The 12,540-nt window shown below is 48.7% G+C and overlaps 1 protein-coding gene across 1 annotated transcript in view; it reads right to left on the bottom strand.

Moving 5' to 3' along the window:
- The window catches only part of LOC121537228 (constitutive coactivator of PPAR-gamma-like protein 2), an 84,682-nt gene that overhangs the window by 21,433 nt on the left and 50,709 nt on the right, over positions 1-12,540 (bottom strand). The window contains exons 7-11 of the mRNA XM_045215326.1: positions 12,331-12,540; positions 8,098-8,323; positions 7,479-7,650; positions 6,641-6,890; positions 6,423-6,537 (exon numbers count right to left, since the gene is read on the bottom strand). The exon at positions 12,331-12,540 is cut by the window's right edge and continues 47 nt beyond it. Coding sequence (XP_045071261.1) covers positions 6,423-6,537; positions 6,641-6,890; positions 7,479-7,650; positions 8,098-8,323; positions 12,331-12,540 — 973 coding nt within the window. The remainder of the gene's footprint in view (positions 1-6,422; positions 6,538-6,640; positions 6,891-7,478; positions 7,651-8,097; positions 8,324-12,330) is intronic.

Raw genomic sequence — 12,540 nt, 5'->3', positions numbered from 1 at the left:
CTGTTTATGTTATCCAGAGCTGGTTAGGTGTTTATGTTATCCAGAGCTGGTTAGGCTGTTTATGTTATCCAGAGCTGGTTAGGCTGTTTATGTTATCCAGAGCTGGTTAGGCTGTTTATGTTATCCAGAGCTGGTTAGGCTGTTTATGTTATCCAGAGCTGGTTAGGCTGTTTATGTTATCCAGAGCGTTGGTGACTAAAACTGTGCTGCTGGCAACAATTTCATTACGCTTTTTTGCCAACGTTTACTGACGCTGGCCATATTCAACAGGTGTTGAGTGTTCGTAAATTCAGATGAGAGTGCTCTGAAAATGGAGTAGATAGCTGGTGAATTCGCTCTGGCTGTTTATCGACAGTTGTCGCAGTGACATCATAAACATTCTATTGAAATAGTTACTTGCATAGTGGAGTATTTTGTTTAGACATGTAGCTAGCTAGCTAAACAAAGAACCATAATCCCAACTCATAACGTTACTACCCTGCATGAATCTGCAGGTAGCTAACCAACCAGGTTCAATGTTAGCTAGCTAACATTAGGCTATAACTAGCAATGCAAATGGCTCTGAGACACAAATAATTTTACTACACAGATCATACACGTCACGTTAGTGAGCGAGCCAGCCAGCTAATGTTAGCTAGCTAACAGTACACTAACTTGAAATGAAAACGACTTTCTGACAAAATTAGAAACGTGTAATATCTGAAAATGTAGCTAGCTAGACTATCTTACCCGTATACATGGATGGACGCTTCTCCCTCTCTGTCACGGATGCCATGGTTGCCCTTAGTTTGAAGATGTAATCTGGAGACAGGTGTTTTATACAACAGCCTTCTGTGTCTTCTCTTTTTGACTCAGTCTACATATTTTCTCCATCTCCTTAGCTATCACATTCTAATTCCTCTGATTTCAAAACTCGTTCCTCCAGAAAGTGGAGAGCAACACTTATGCAGTTCTAATACGTGATATCTTTCAAAAAAGCAGCATTAGAAAGGATTACCTACACATACCTTCTGTTATAGAAGGAAGCGTACTACATGGCAGACCAATCCAAACTCATCTCTCGGCATGTCCAGCCCACTCATTATCTCAGCCAATCATGGCTAGCGGGAAGGCTGCTGTCTTTTTCCTTGGCAAAACCAACTAGGCTCGTAATTAAAAATATATATTCGTATTTAAAGATGGCATACAAGTTTGTTATTAAGGCATATGAAAGTTCACATGTTCCCGAAGGAATTTCTACCCAAAAAACGCATTTTGATGAAATACAAAACATTTAGTTCAAATGGCGCTCCTGTGAAGTAGTGATGCACGACATCCGCCTAGTTTCCTGAAACGAGTCACAAATGCTGATCGTATAAAGAACTTGTGTTTGTCTTGTTATTCTGGGAAAGACTCCAACGAATTGAGGGGGCGGGTTGCAACTCAATATTAGGAAGGTGTTCTTAATGTCAATTAATTAATACCTTACACACCCCCCCCCCCCCTCTTTTGCACTCAGAACAGTCTCAATTCGTCAGGCATGGAATCTACAAGGTGTCGAAAGCGTTCCACAGGGATGCTGGCCCATGTTGACTCCAATGCTTCCCACAGTTGTGTCAAGTTGGCTGGCTGTCCTTTGGGTGGTGGACCATTATTCATACACAAGGGAAACTGTTGAGCGTGAAAATCCAGCAGCGTTGCAGTTCAAACCGGTGCAGTTCAAACCGGTGCGCCTGGCACCTACCATGCCCCGTTCAAAGGCACAAACACAGTGGGGGAAAAAAGTATTTAGTCAGCCACCAATTGTGCAAGTTCTCCCACTTAAAAAGATGAGAGAGGCCTGTAATTTTCATCATAGGTACACGTCAACTATGACAGACAAAATGAGAAAAGAAAATCCTGAAAATCACATTGTAGGATTTCTAATGAATTTATTTGCAAATTATGGGTGGAAAATAAGTATTTGGTCAATAACAAACGTTTCTCAATACTTTGTTATATACCCTTTGTTGGCAATGACACAGGTCAAACGTTTTCTGTAAGTCTTCACAAGGTTTTCACACACTGTTGCTGGTATTTTGGCCCATTCCTCCATGCAGATCTCCTCTAGAGCAGTGATGTTTTGGGGCTGTCGCTGGGCAACACGGACTTTCAACTCCCTCCAAAGATTTTCTATGGGGTTGAGATCTGGAGACTGGCTAGGCCACTCCAGGACCTTGAAATGCTTCTTACGAAGCCACTCCTTCGTTGCCCGGGCGGTGTGTTTGGGATCATTGTCATGCTGAAAGACCCAGCCACTTTTCATCTTCAATGCCCTTGCTGATGGAAGGAGGTTTTCACTCAAAATCTCACGATACATGGCCCCATTCATTCTTTCCTTTACACGGATCAGTCGTCCTGGTCCCTTTGCAGAAAAACAGCCCCAAAGCATGATGTTTCCACCCCCATGCTTCACAGTAGGTATGGTGTTCTTTGGATGCAACTCAGCATTCTTTGTCCTTCAAACACGACGAGTTGAGTTTTTACCAAAAAGTTATATTTTGGTTTCATCTGACCATATGACATTCTCCCAATCCTCTTCTGGATCATCCAAATGCACTCTAGCAAACTTCAGACGGGCCTGGACATGTACTGGCTTAAGCAGGGGGACACGTCTGGCAATGCAGGATTTGAGTCCCTGGCGGCGTAGTGTGTTATTGATGGTAGGCTTTGTTACTTTGGTCCCAGCTCTCTGCAGGTCATTCACTAGGTCCCCCCGTGTGGTTCTGGGATTTTTGCTCACCGTTCTTGTGATCATTTTGACCCCACGGGGTGAGATCTTGCGTGGAGCCCCAGATCGAGGGAGATTTTCAGTGGTCTGGTATGTCTTCCATTTCCTAATAATTGCTCCCACAGTTGATTTCTTCAAACCAAGCTGCTTACCTATTGCAGATTCAGTCTTCCCAGCCTGGTGCAGGTCTACAATTTTGTTTCTGGTGTCCTTTGACAGCTCTTTGGTCTTGGCCATAGTGGAGTTTTGAGTGTGACTGTTTGAGGTTGTGGACAGGTGTCTTTTATACTGATAACAAGTTCAAACAGGTGCCATTAATACAGGTAACGAGTGGAGGACAGAGGAGCCTCTTAAAGAAGAAGTTACAGGTCTGTGAGAGCCAGAAATCTTGCTTGTTTGTAGGTGACCAAATACTTATTTTCCACCATAATTTGCAAATAAATTCATTAAAAATCCTACAATGTGATTTTCTGGATTTTTTTTTCTCAATTTGTCTGTCATAGTTGACGTGTACCTATGATGAAAATTACAGGCCTCTCTCATCTTTTTAAGTGGGAGAACTTGCACAATTGGTGGCTGACTAAATACTTTTTTTCCCCACTGTATTTTGTCTTGCCCATTGACCCTCTATGGCACACATACACAATCCATGTCTCAATTGTCTCAAGACAAAATCTTTCTTTAACCTGTCTCCTCCCCTTCATCTACACTAATTGAAGTGGATGTAACAAGTGACATCAATAAGGGATCATAACGTTCACCTGGATTCACCTGGTCAGTCTATGTCATGGAAAGATCAAGTGTTCTAAATGTTTTGTACACTCATAATATATTTTACTCTAAAATTGATTAAAATGTTTTCCTCATCAATCTACACACAATAATCCACAATAACAGAGAAAACAGGTTTTTAGAATAAAAAAAATCACAACAAAACACATAAACATTATTTACATAAGTATTCAGACCCTTTGCTATGAGACTTGAAATTCAGCTCAGGTGCATCCTGTTTCCATTGATCATCCTTGAGATGTTTCTACAACTTGATTGGAGTCCACCTGTGGTAAATTCAATTGATTGGACATGACTTGGAAAGGCACATACCTGTCTATATAAGGTCGCACAGTTGACAGTGCATGTCAGAGCAAAAACCAAGGCATGAGGATGAAGGAATTGTCCGTAGAGCTCCGAGACAGGATTGTGTCGAGGCACAGATCTGGGGAAGGGTACCAAAATATTTCTGCAGCATTGAAGGTCCCCAAGAACACAGTGGCCTCCATCATCCTTAAATGGAAGAAGTTTGGAACCACCAAGACTCTTCCTAGAGCTGGCTGCCCGGCCAAACTGAGAAATCGGGGGAGAAGGGCCTTGGTCAGGGAGATGACCAAGAACACGATGGTCACTCTGACAGAGCTCCAGAGTTCCTCTGTGAAGATGGGAGAACCTTCCAGAAGGACAACCATCTCTGCAGCACTCCACCAATCAGGCCTTTATGGTAGAGTGGCCAGACGGAAGCCACTCCTCTGTAAAAGTCACATGACAGCCCGCTTGAGTTTGCCAAAAGGCACCTAAAGGACTCTCAGACCATGAGAAACAAGATTCTCTGGTCTGATGAAACCAAGATCGAACTCTTTGGCCTGAATACCAAGCTTCACGTCTGGAGGAAACCTGGCACCATCCCTACAGTTAAGCATGGTGGTGGCAGCATCATATGCTGTGGGGATGTTTTTCAGCGGCAGGGACTGGGAGACTAGTCAGGATCGAGGGAATGATGAACGGAGCAAAGTATGATGAACGGAGCAAAGATGAAAACCTGCTCCAGCGCGCTCAGGACCTCAGACTGGGGCGAAGGTTCACCTTCCAAAAGGACAACAACCCTAAGCACACAGCCAAGACAATGCAGAAGTGGCTTCGGGACAAGTCTCTGAATGTCCTTGAGTGGCCCAGCCAGAGCCCGGACTTGAACCCAATCTAACATCTCTGGAAAGACCTGAAAATAGCTGTGCAGCGACGCTCCCCATCCAACCTGACAGAGCTTGAGAGGATCTGCAGAGAAGAAAGGGAGAAACTCCCCAAATACAGGTGTGCCAAGCTTGTAGCGTCATACCCAAGAAGACTCGAGGCTGTAATCGCTGCCAAAGGTGCTTCAACAAAGTACTGAGTAAAGGGTCTGAATAATTATGTAAATTTAATCGTTTTTGTGTGTAAACGTGCAAATATTTATAAAAACCTGTTTTTCCTTTGTCATTATGGGGTATTGTGTGTAGATTGGTGAGGAATAAGGCTGTAACGTAACTAAAATGTGGAAAAAGTCAAGGGGTCTGAATACTTTGAATGCACCGTATATAAAATACACACACCACCACCACCATCTACCTTCTCCACCTGGTTGTGAGGAGTGATGATATTTAATATTTGAAGGCTATAATAATATAATAGTTAGTCATTTCACATTTACATTTTCGTAATTTAGCAGACGCTCTTATGCAGAGCGACTTATAGGAGCAATTAGGGTTAAGTGCCTTGCTCAAGGGCACATCAACAGATGTTTCACCTAGGTGGCTCAGGGATTCGAACCAGCAACCAACAACCGCTCATAACCACTAGACTACCTGCCGCCCCGCTCTTCACTGTCTCCACACATGCTCCCATATGGACCCTATGGACCATATGGATCACTCCATCAACGTGCCTTGTTTCTGTTTACCACCACCCATTGTACACCCTCCTCAACCCAGCTACACCACAACAGAGATGGGGTTCCTCTCTTCTAGAGGAATGTGCAGGTCCTGTCCTCCTCCATGACCCAAACCATTGGGTCCAGAGGTGCAGTCAAAGGTGGGCTGTCCTTAACCTGTAGGGTGTTGAGCAACTTGAGGAAGGTGCACTCTTTCCCTGGCACAGCTTTCCCCAACAGGTCTTGTTCCCTCTGGGCAGCGCCCCAGCCCAGGAAGCATCTGTAGGAGAGAGGCAGTCTTCCTGCCTCTGAGTTCAGCAGGAAGCTTCTCCAAGTACTAAACTAAACCCTGTGGTACTGATGGAAAGTATTCCAGGCTGGGTGAAGAGCCAACCCTGTGGTACTGATGGAAAGTATTCCAGGCTGGGTGAAGAGCCAACCCTGTGGTACTGATGGAAAGTCTTCCAGGCTGGGTGAAGAGCCAACCCTGTGGTACTGATGGAAAGTCTTCCAGGCTGGGTGAAGAGCCAACCCTGTGGTACTGATGGAAAGTCTTCCAGGCTGGGTGAAGAGCCAACCCAGTGGTACTGATGGAAAGTCTTCCAGGCTGGGTGAAGAGCCAACCCTGTGGTACTGATGGAAAGTCTTCCAGGCTGGGTGAAGAGCCAACCCTGTGGTACTGATGGAAAGTCTTCCAGGCTGGGTGAAGAGCCAACCCTGTGGTACTGATGGAAAGTCTTCCAGGCTGGGTGAAGAGCCAACCCTGTGGTACTGATGGAAAGTCTTCCAGGCTGGGTGAAGAGCCAACCCTGTGGTACTGATGGAAAGTCTTCCAGGCTGGGTGAAGAGCCAACCCTGTCCAGTGTATTGCTACTGATGTTGCTGGACAGGGGACCAGGGGGCTGGTGGTTTGAGCCTTGATGGACATGGAAGAACCATGATATTGTAGAGGGTTTTAACCACTAATAAATAGAATAGCAGCAGGTGTGTTGTTACCTTGAGCTCCTGCAGCTGGTCTGGTTCATACAGCTGGTTAGAGACTGCCTGGGCCAGGAAGGCATCCAACTCATGTCTCTGTAGGATACGACCACCTGGCCACTGCATCATATACCTGTTAACATAACACACACACACCTTAACACACACCTGGTACACACACACACACACACACACACACACACACACACACACCTCTCACACCCCTCCAGTCTTACCTGAGCACGCAGCACATGAGCAGAAGGTGTTGTGGGACCTGAGCAGGGTTGAGTAGGGCAGGACAGTCGGAGCGGAGACAGGCTAGGAACGCTCTGGTCCTCCGGGAGCGATCTTCACTGGCCCTACCAAGCCACAGCCTCCGCAGGTTAGGACAGGTCCACTCTCTGAAGCACAGCGCTGGAACCAGCTCCGGGGTCAGGGCTGATTTAGACTTACCACTGGACCACTCCTTCACTATCACTGGGGGGACTGGAGGAGGCGATGACAGACAGACAGACGGACAAGACAGACAGACAGACGGACAAGACAGACAGACAGACAGACGGACAAGACAGACAGACGGACAACCAGGGAGTGATATACGGACAGAAACAGACAGACAGACGGACGGACAACCAGGGAGTGATATACGGACAGACAGACAGACGGACAACCAGGGAGTGATATACGGACAGACAGACAGACAGACGGCCAACCAGGGAGTGATATACGGACAGACAGACAGACAGACAGACGGCCAACCAGGGAGTGATATACGGACACCAGGGAGTGATATACCAGGGAGTGATATACCAGGGAGTGATATACCAGGGAGTGATATACCAGGGAGTGATATACCAGGGAGTGATATACCAGGGAGTGATATACCAGGGAGTGATATACCAGGGAGTGATATACCAGGGAGTGATATACCAGGGAGTGATATACCAGGGAGTGATATACCAGGGAGTGATATACGGACAGAAACAGAGGGAGAGAAAGAGGGAGAGTGGAGAAGTTAGACATTAATTAAACAAGCAAAATGAAATTCTTCACTTCCCTCCCTTCTGCCCATACCGTCGAGGGGTCCTCTATTGCGCATTGCGAGTCTCTCGAGGCGTCGGTGTGTTTCGGCAAGGCTGAAGAGGACCCCATAGCTGTACTGTCTGGCTGCTCTGAACAGCAGAGAGGCTGGAGGCAGCTCACTGTTACAATCATCTTCTATACACACCGCCATCTTTATCTCTCCCTGAGAGAGAGAGAGAGAGAGAGAGAGAGGAACAGAGAGAGAGAGAGGAGAGAGAGAGAGAGAGAGAGGAGAGAGAGAGACCGAGAGAGAGACCGAGAGAGAGACCGAGAGAGAGACCGAGAGAGACAGAGAGAGAGAAAGAGAGAGAGAGAGAGAGAGAGAGAGAGAGACAGAGAGAGAGAGAGAGAGACAGAGAGAGAGACAGAGAGAGACAGAGAGAGAGAGAGAGAGACAGAGAGAGACAGAGAGAGAGAGAGAGAGACAGAGAGAGAGAGAGAGAGAGAGAGAGAGAGAGAGAGACAGCGAGAAAGAGATGGGGGGGTGGAGAGAGAGAGAGGGAGAGAGAGAGAGTATGTGGTATATCTCTGGGTACATCAGTCCTCTGTGGTACCTTGGTCAGTATGTGGTATATCTCTGGGTTCCTCTGTGTGTGTGTGTGTGTGGTACCTTGGTCAGTATGTGGTATATCTCTGGGTACATCAGTCCTCTGCGGTGTCTGTGTTCTGCTACCCTCAACACCTCAGCGCTGACTTGAGGCAGAGGGGGCGTGGTTATGTCCATGTGACTCCGAGTCGCCATCGACAACAGCGATGGAATGTTACCGTGGGAACCATCCCCTCCGCCCCCCCGACCGGACGGATTGTCCCACCTGGAGGACTTGTCTGTCAGATGGCTGAAAGAGAGAGAGAGGAGAGGGGAGAGAAAGGGTTGAGAGAGAGAGATGAGAGGGGAGAGGAGAGAGATGAGGGTAGAGAGAGGGGAGAGAGGACAGATGAGAGGGGAGAGAGAGGAGAGGGGAGGGAGAGGGGAGAGATGAGGGGAGAGATCAGGGGAGAGGGGAGGGAGAGGGGAGAGATGAGGGAGAGGGGAGGGAGAGGGGAGAGATGAGGGGAGAGGGGAGGGAGAGGGGAGAGATGAGGGGAGAGCGAGGAGAGGGGAGAGATGAGAGGGGGGAGAGGGGAGGGAGGACAGATGAGAGGAGGGAGAGATGAGAGGGGAGAGATGAGAGGGGAGAGAGAGGACAGATGAGAGGAGGGAGAGATGAGAGGGGAGAGATGAGAGGGGAGAGAGAGGAGAGAGGAGAGATGAGAGGGGAGAGAGAGGAGAGAGGAGATGAGAGGAGAGAGGAGATGAGAGGGGAGAGAGAGGAGAGGGGAGAGATGAGAGGGGGGAGAGAGGAGAGGAGAGAGATGAGAGGGGAGAGAGGAGAGATAAGAGAGGAGAGATGAGAGGGGAGAGGAGAGAGAGGAGAGAGGAGAGAGAGGAGAGGGGAGAGAGGAGAGAGAGGAGAGGGGAGAGAGGAGAGGAGAGAGATGAGAGGGGGAGAGGGAGAGGGGGAGGGGGAGAAGAGAGAGATGAGAGGGGAGGGAAGAGATGAGAGGGGAGAGATGAGAGGGAAGAGATGAGAGGGAAGAGATGAGAGGGGAGAGATGAGAGGGAAGGGATGAGAGGGGAGAGATGAGAGGGAAGAGAGGAGAGATGAGAGGGGAGAGATGAGAGGGGAGAGGGGAGAGGGGAGAGAGAGGAGGGGAGAGAGAGGACAGATGAGAGGAGGGAGAGATGAGAGGGGAGAGATGAGAGGGGAGAGAGAGGAGAGAGGAGAGACGAGAGGGGAGAGAGAGGAGAGGGGAGAGATGAGAGGGGGAGAGAGGAGAGGAGAGAGATGAGAGGGGAGAGAGGAGAGATAAGAGAGGAGAGATGAGAGGGGAGAGGAGAGAGAGGAGAGGGGAGAGAGGAGAGGAGAGAGATGAGAGGGGGGAGAGGGGAGAGGGGGGAGGGGGGAGAAGAGAGAGATGAGAGGAGAGGGAAGAGATGAGAGGGGAGAGATGAGAGGGAAGGGATGAGAGGGGAGAGATGAGAGGGAAGAGAGGAGAGATGAGAGGGGAGAGATGAGAGGGGAGAGGGGAGAGGGGAGAGAGGAGAGATGAGAGATGAGAGATGAGAGGGGAGAGGGGAGAGGGGAAAGATGAGAGGGGAGAGAGAGGAGAGGGGAGAGAGAGGCGAGAGGAGAGGGGAGAGAGAGGAGAGGGAGAGAGAGGAGAGGGAGAGAGATGAGAGGGGGAGATGAGAGAGGGAGATGAGAGAGGGAGAGGGAGAGGGGAGAGAGGAGAGAGATGAGAGGGGGGAGAGAGGAGAGGGGAGAGATGAGAGGGGGGAGAGAGGAGAGGGGAGAGATGAGAGGGGAGAGAGGAGAGAGGAGAGAGGGAGAGAGGAGAGAGGAGAGATGAGTGAGAGAGAGCGGAGAGGGGCGAGAGAGATGAGGGGAGAGAGATGAGAGGGGAGAGAGATGAGAGGGGAGAGAGATGAGAGGGGAGAGAGATATGAGAGGGGAGAGATATGAGTGGGGAGAGCGATGAGAGGGGAGAGCGATGAGAGGGAGCGATGAGAGGGGAGAGCGATGAGAGGGGAGAGAGAGAGATGAGAGGGGAGAGAGAGAGAGGAGAGATGAGAGGGGAGAGATTTGAGAGGGGAGAGCGATGAGAGGGGGAGAGCGATGAGAGGGGAGAGAGAGAGGAGAGATGAGAGGGGAGAGATTTGAGAGGGGAGAGAGATATGAGAGGGGAGAGAGATGAGAGGGGAGAGATTTGAGAGGGGAGAGAGATGAGAGGGGAGAGCGATGAGAGGGGAGAGCGATGAGAGGGGAGAGAGAGAGAGGAGAAATGAGAGGGGAGAGAGAGAGAGGAGAAATGAGAGGGGAGAGCGATGAGAGGGGAGAGAGAGAGATGAGAGGGGAGAGAGAGAGATGAGAGGGGAGAGAGTGAGAGGGGAGAGAGAGAGAGGAGAGATGAGAGGGGAGAGGAGAGGGGAGAGGGGAGGGGAGAGGCGAGAGAGAGAGATGAGAGGCGAGAGAGAGAGATGAGAGGGGAGAGAGAGAGGAGAGATGAGAGGGGAGAGGAGAGGAGAGGGGAGAGGGGAGAGGGGAGAGGAGAGGGGAGAGGCGAGAGAGAGAGAGATGAGAGGGGTGTGTATCAATGTGTGCGTGTATCAGTGTGTGTGTGTGTATACAGTGAGGGGAAAAAGTATTTGATCCCCTGCTGATTTTGTACGTTTGCCCACTGACAAAGACATGATCAGTCTATAATTTTAATGGTAGGTTTATTTGAACAGTGAGAGACAGAATAACAACAAAAATCCAGAAAAACGCATGTCAAAAATGTTATGAATTTATTTGCATTTTAATGAGGCAAATAAGTATTTGACCCTCTGCAAAACATTAATTAGTACTTGGTGGCAAAACCCTTGTTGGCAATCACAGAGGTCAGACGTTTCTTGTAGTTGGCCACCAGGTTTGCACACATCTCAGGAGGGATTTTGTCCCACTCCTCTTTGCAGATCTTCTCCAAGTCATTAAGGTTTCGAGCCTGACGTTTGGCAACTCGAACCTTCAACTCCCTCCACAGATTTTCTATGGGATTAAGGTCTGGAGACTGGCTAGGCCACTCCAGGACCTTAATGTGCTTCTTCTTGAGCCACTCCTTTGTTGCCTTGGCCGTGTGTTTTGGGTCATTTTCATGCTGGAATACCCATCCAGAGCCAATTTTCAATGCCCTGGCTGAGGGAAGGAGGTTCTCACCCAAGATTTGACGGTACATGGCCCTGTCCATCGTCCCTTTGATGCGGTGAAGTTGTCCTGTTCCCTTAGCAGAAAAACACCCCCAAAGCATAATGTTTCCACCTCCATGTTTGACGGTGGGGATGGTGTTCTTGGGGTCATAGGCAGCATTCCTCCTCCTCCAAACACGGCAAGTTGAGTTGATGGCAAACAGCTCCATTTTGGTCTCATCTGACCACAACACTTTCACCCAGTTCTCCTTTGAATCATTCAGATGTTCATTGGCAAACTTCAGACGGCCCTGTATATGTGCTTTCTTGAGCAGGGGGACCTTGCGGGCGCTGCAGGATTTCAGTCCTTCACGGGGTAGTGTGTTACCAATTGTTTTCTTGGTGACTATGGTCCCAGCTGCCTTGAGATCATTGACAAGATCCTCCCGTGTAGTTCTGGGCTGATTCCTCACCGTTCTCATGATCATTGCTACTCCACGAGGTGAGATCTTGCATGGAGCCCCAGGCCGAGGGAGATTGACAGTTATTTTGTGTTTCTTCCATTTGCAAATAATCGCACCAACTGTTGTCACCTTTTCACCAAGCTGCTTGGCGATGCTCTTGTAGCCCATTCCAGCCTTGTGTAGGTCTACAATCTTGTCCCTGACATCCTTGGAGAGCTCTTTGGTCTTGGCCATGGTGGAGAGTTTGGAATCTGATTGATTGATTGCTTCTGTGGACAGGTGTATTTTATACAGGTAACAAGCTGGGATTAGGAGCACTCCCTTTAAGAGTGTGCTCCTAATCTCAGCTCATTACCTGTATAAAAGACACCTGGGAGCCAGAAATCTTTCAGATTGAGAGGGGGTCAAATACTTATTTCCCTCATTAAAATGCAAATCAATTTATATCATTTTTGACATGCGTTTTTCTGGATTTTTGTTGTTGTTATTCTGACTCTCACTGTTCAAATAAACCTACCATTAAAATGATACACTGATCATGTCTTTGTCAGTGGGCAAACGTACAAAATCAGCAGGGGATCAAATACTTTTTTCCCCTCACTGTAAGTGTGTATCAGTGTGTGTGTGTGTGTGTGTTTGTGTGGGGGTAACAGTGTGTATCAGTGTGTCTTACTTGCTGCTGTCGTTTGGTTCGTCTCCATCAGAAGAAGATGAAGGAGAGGGGGAGGGGCCAGAGGGAGCGGCCGTGTGGTGATTCGGTAATCTACTTCCTCCCTGGTCATATGGAGCCGACCAATCGGTGAAGGCCATTTTCCCTGCCAGTGAATCTTTGCAGTCCTGCAGGGGAGGTGGGGGGTTCTGGAACAGAGAGGTGTTGCCTGGA

The sequence above is a fragment of the Coregonus clupeaformis genome, unplaced genomic scaffold (assembly GCF_020615455.1).
Source record: "Coregonus clupeaformis isolate EN_2021a unplaced genomic scaffold, ASM2061545v1 scaf0423, whole genome shotgun sequence".
NCBI lineage: Eukaryota > Metazoa > Chordata > Actinopteri > Salmoniformes > Salmonidae > Coregonus > Coregonus clupeaformis.
This window is presented reverse-complemented; position numbering and strand designations above follow the sequence as displayed.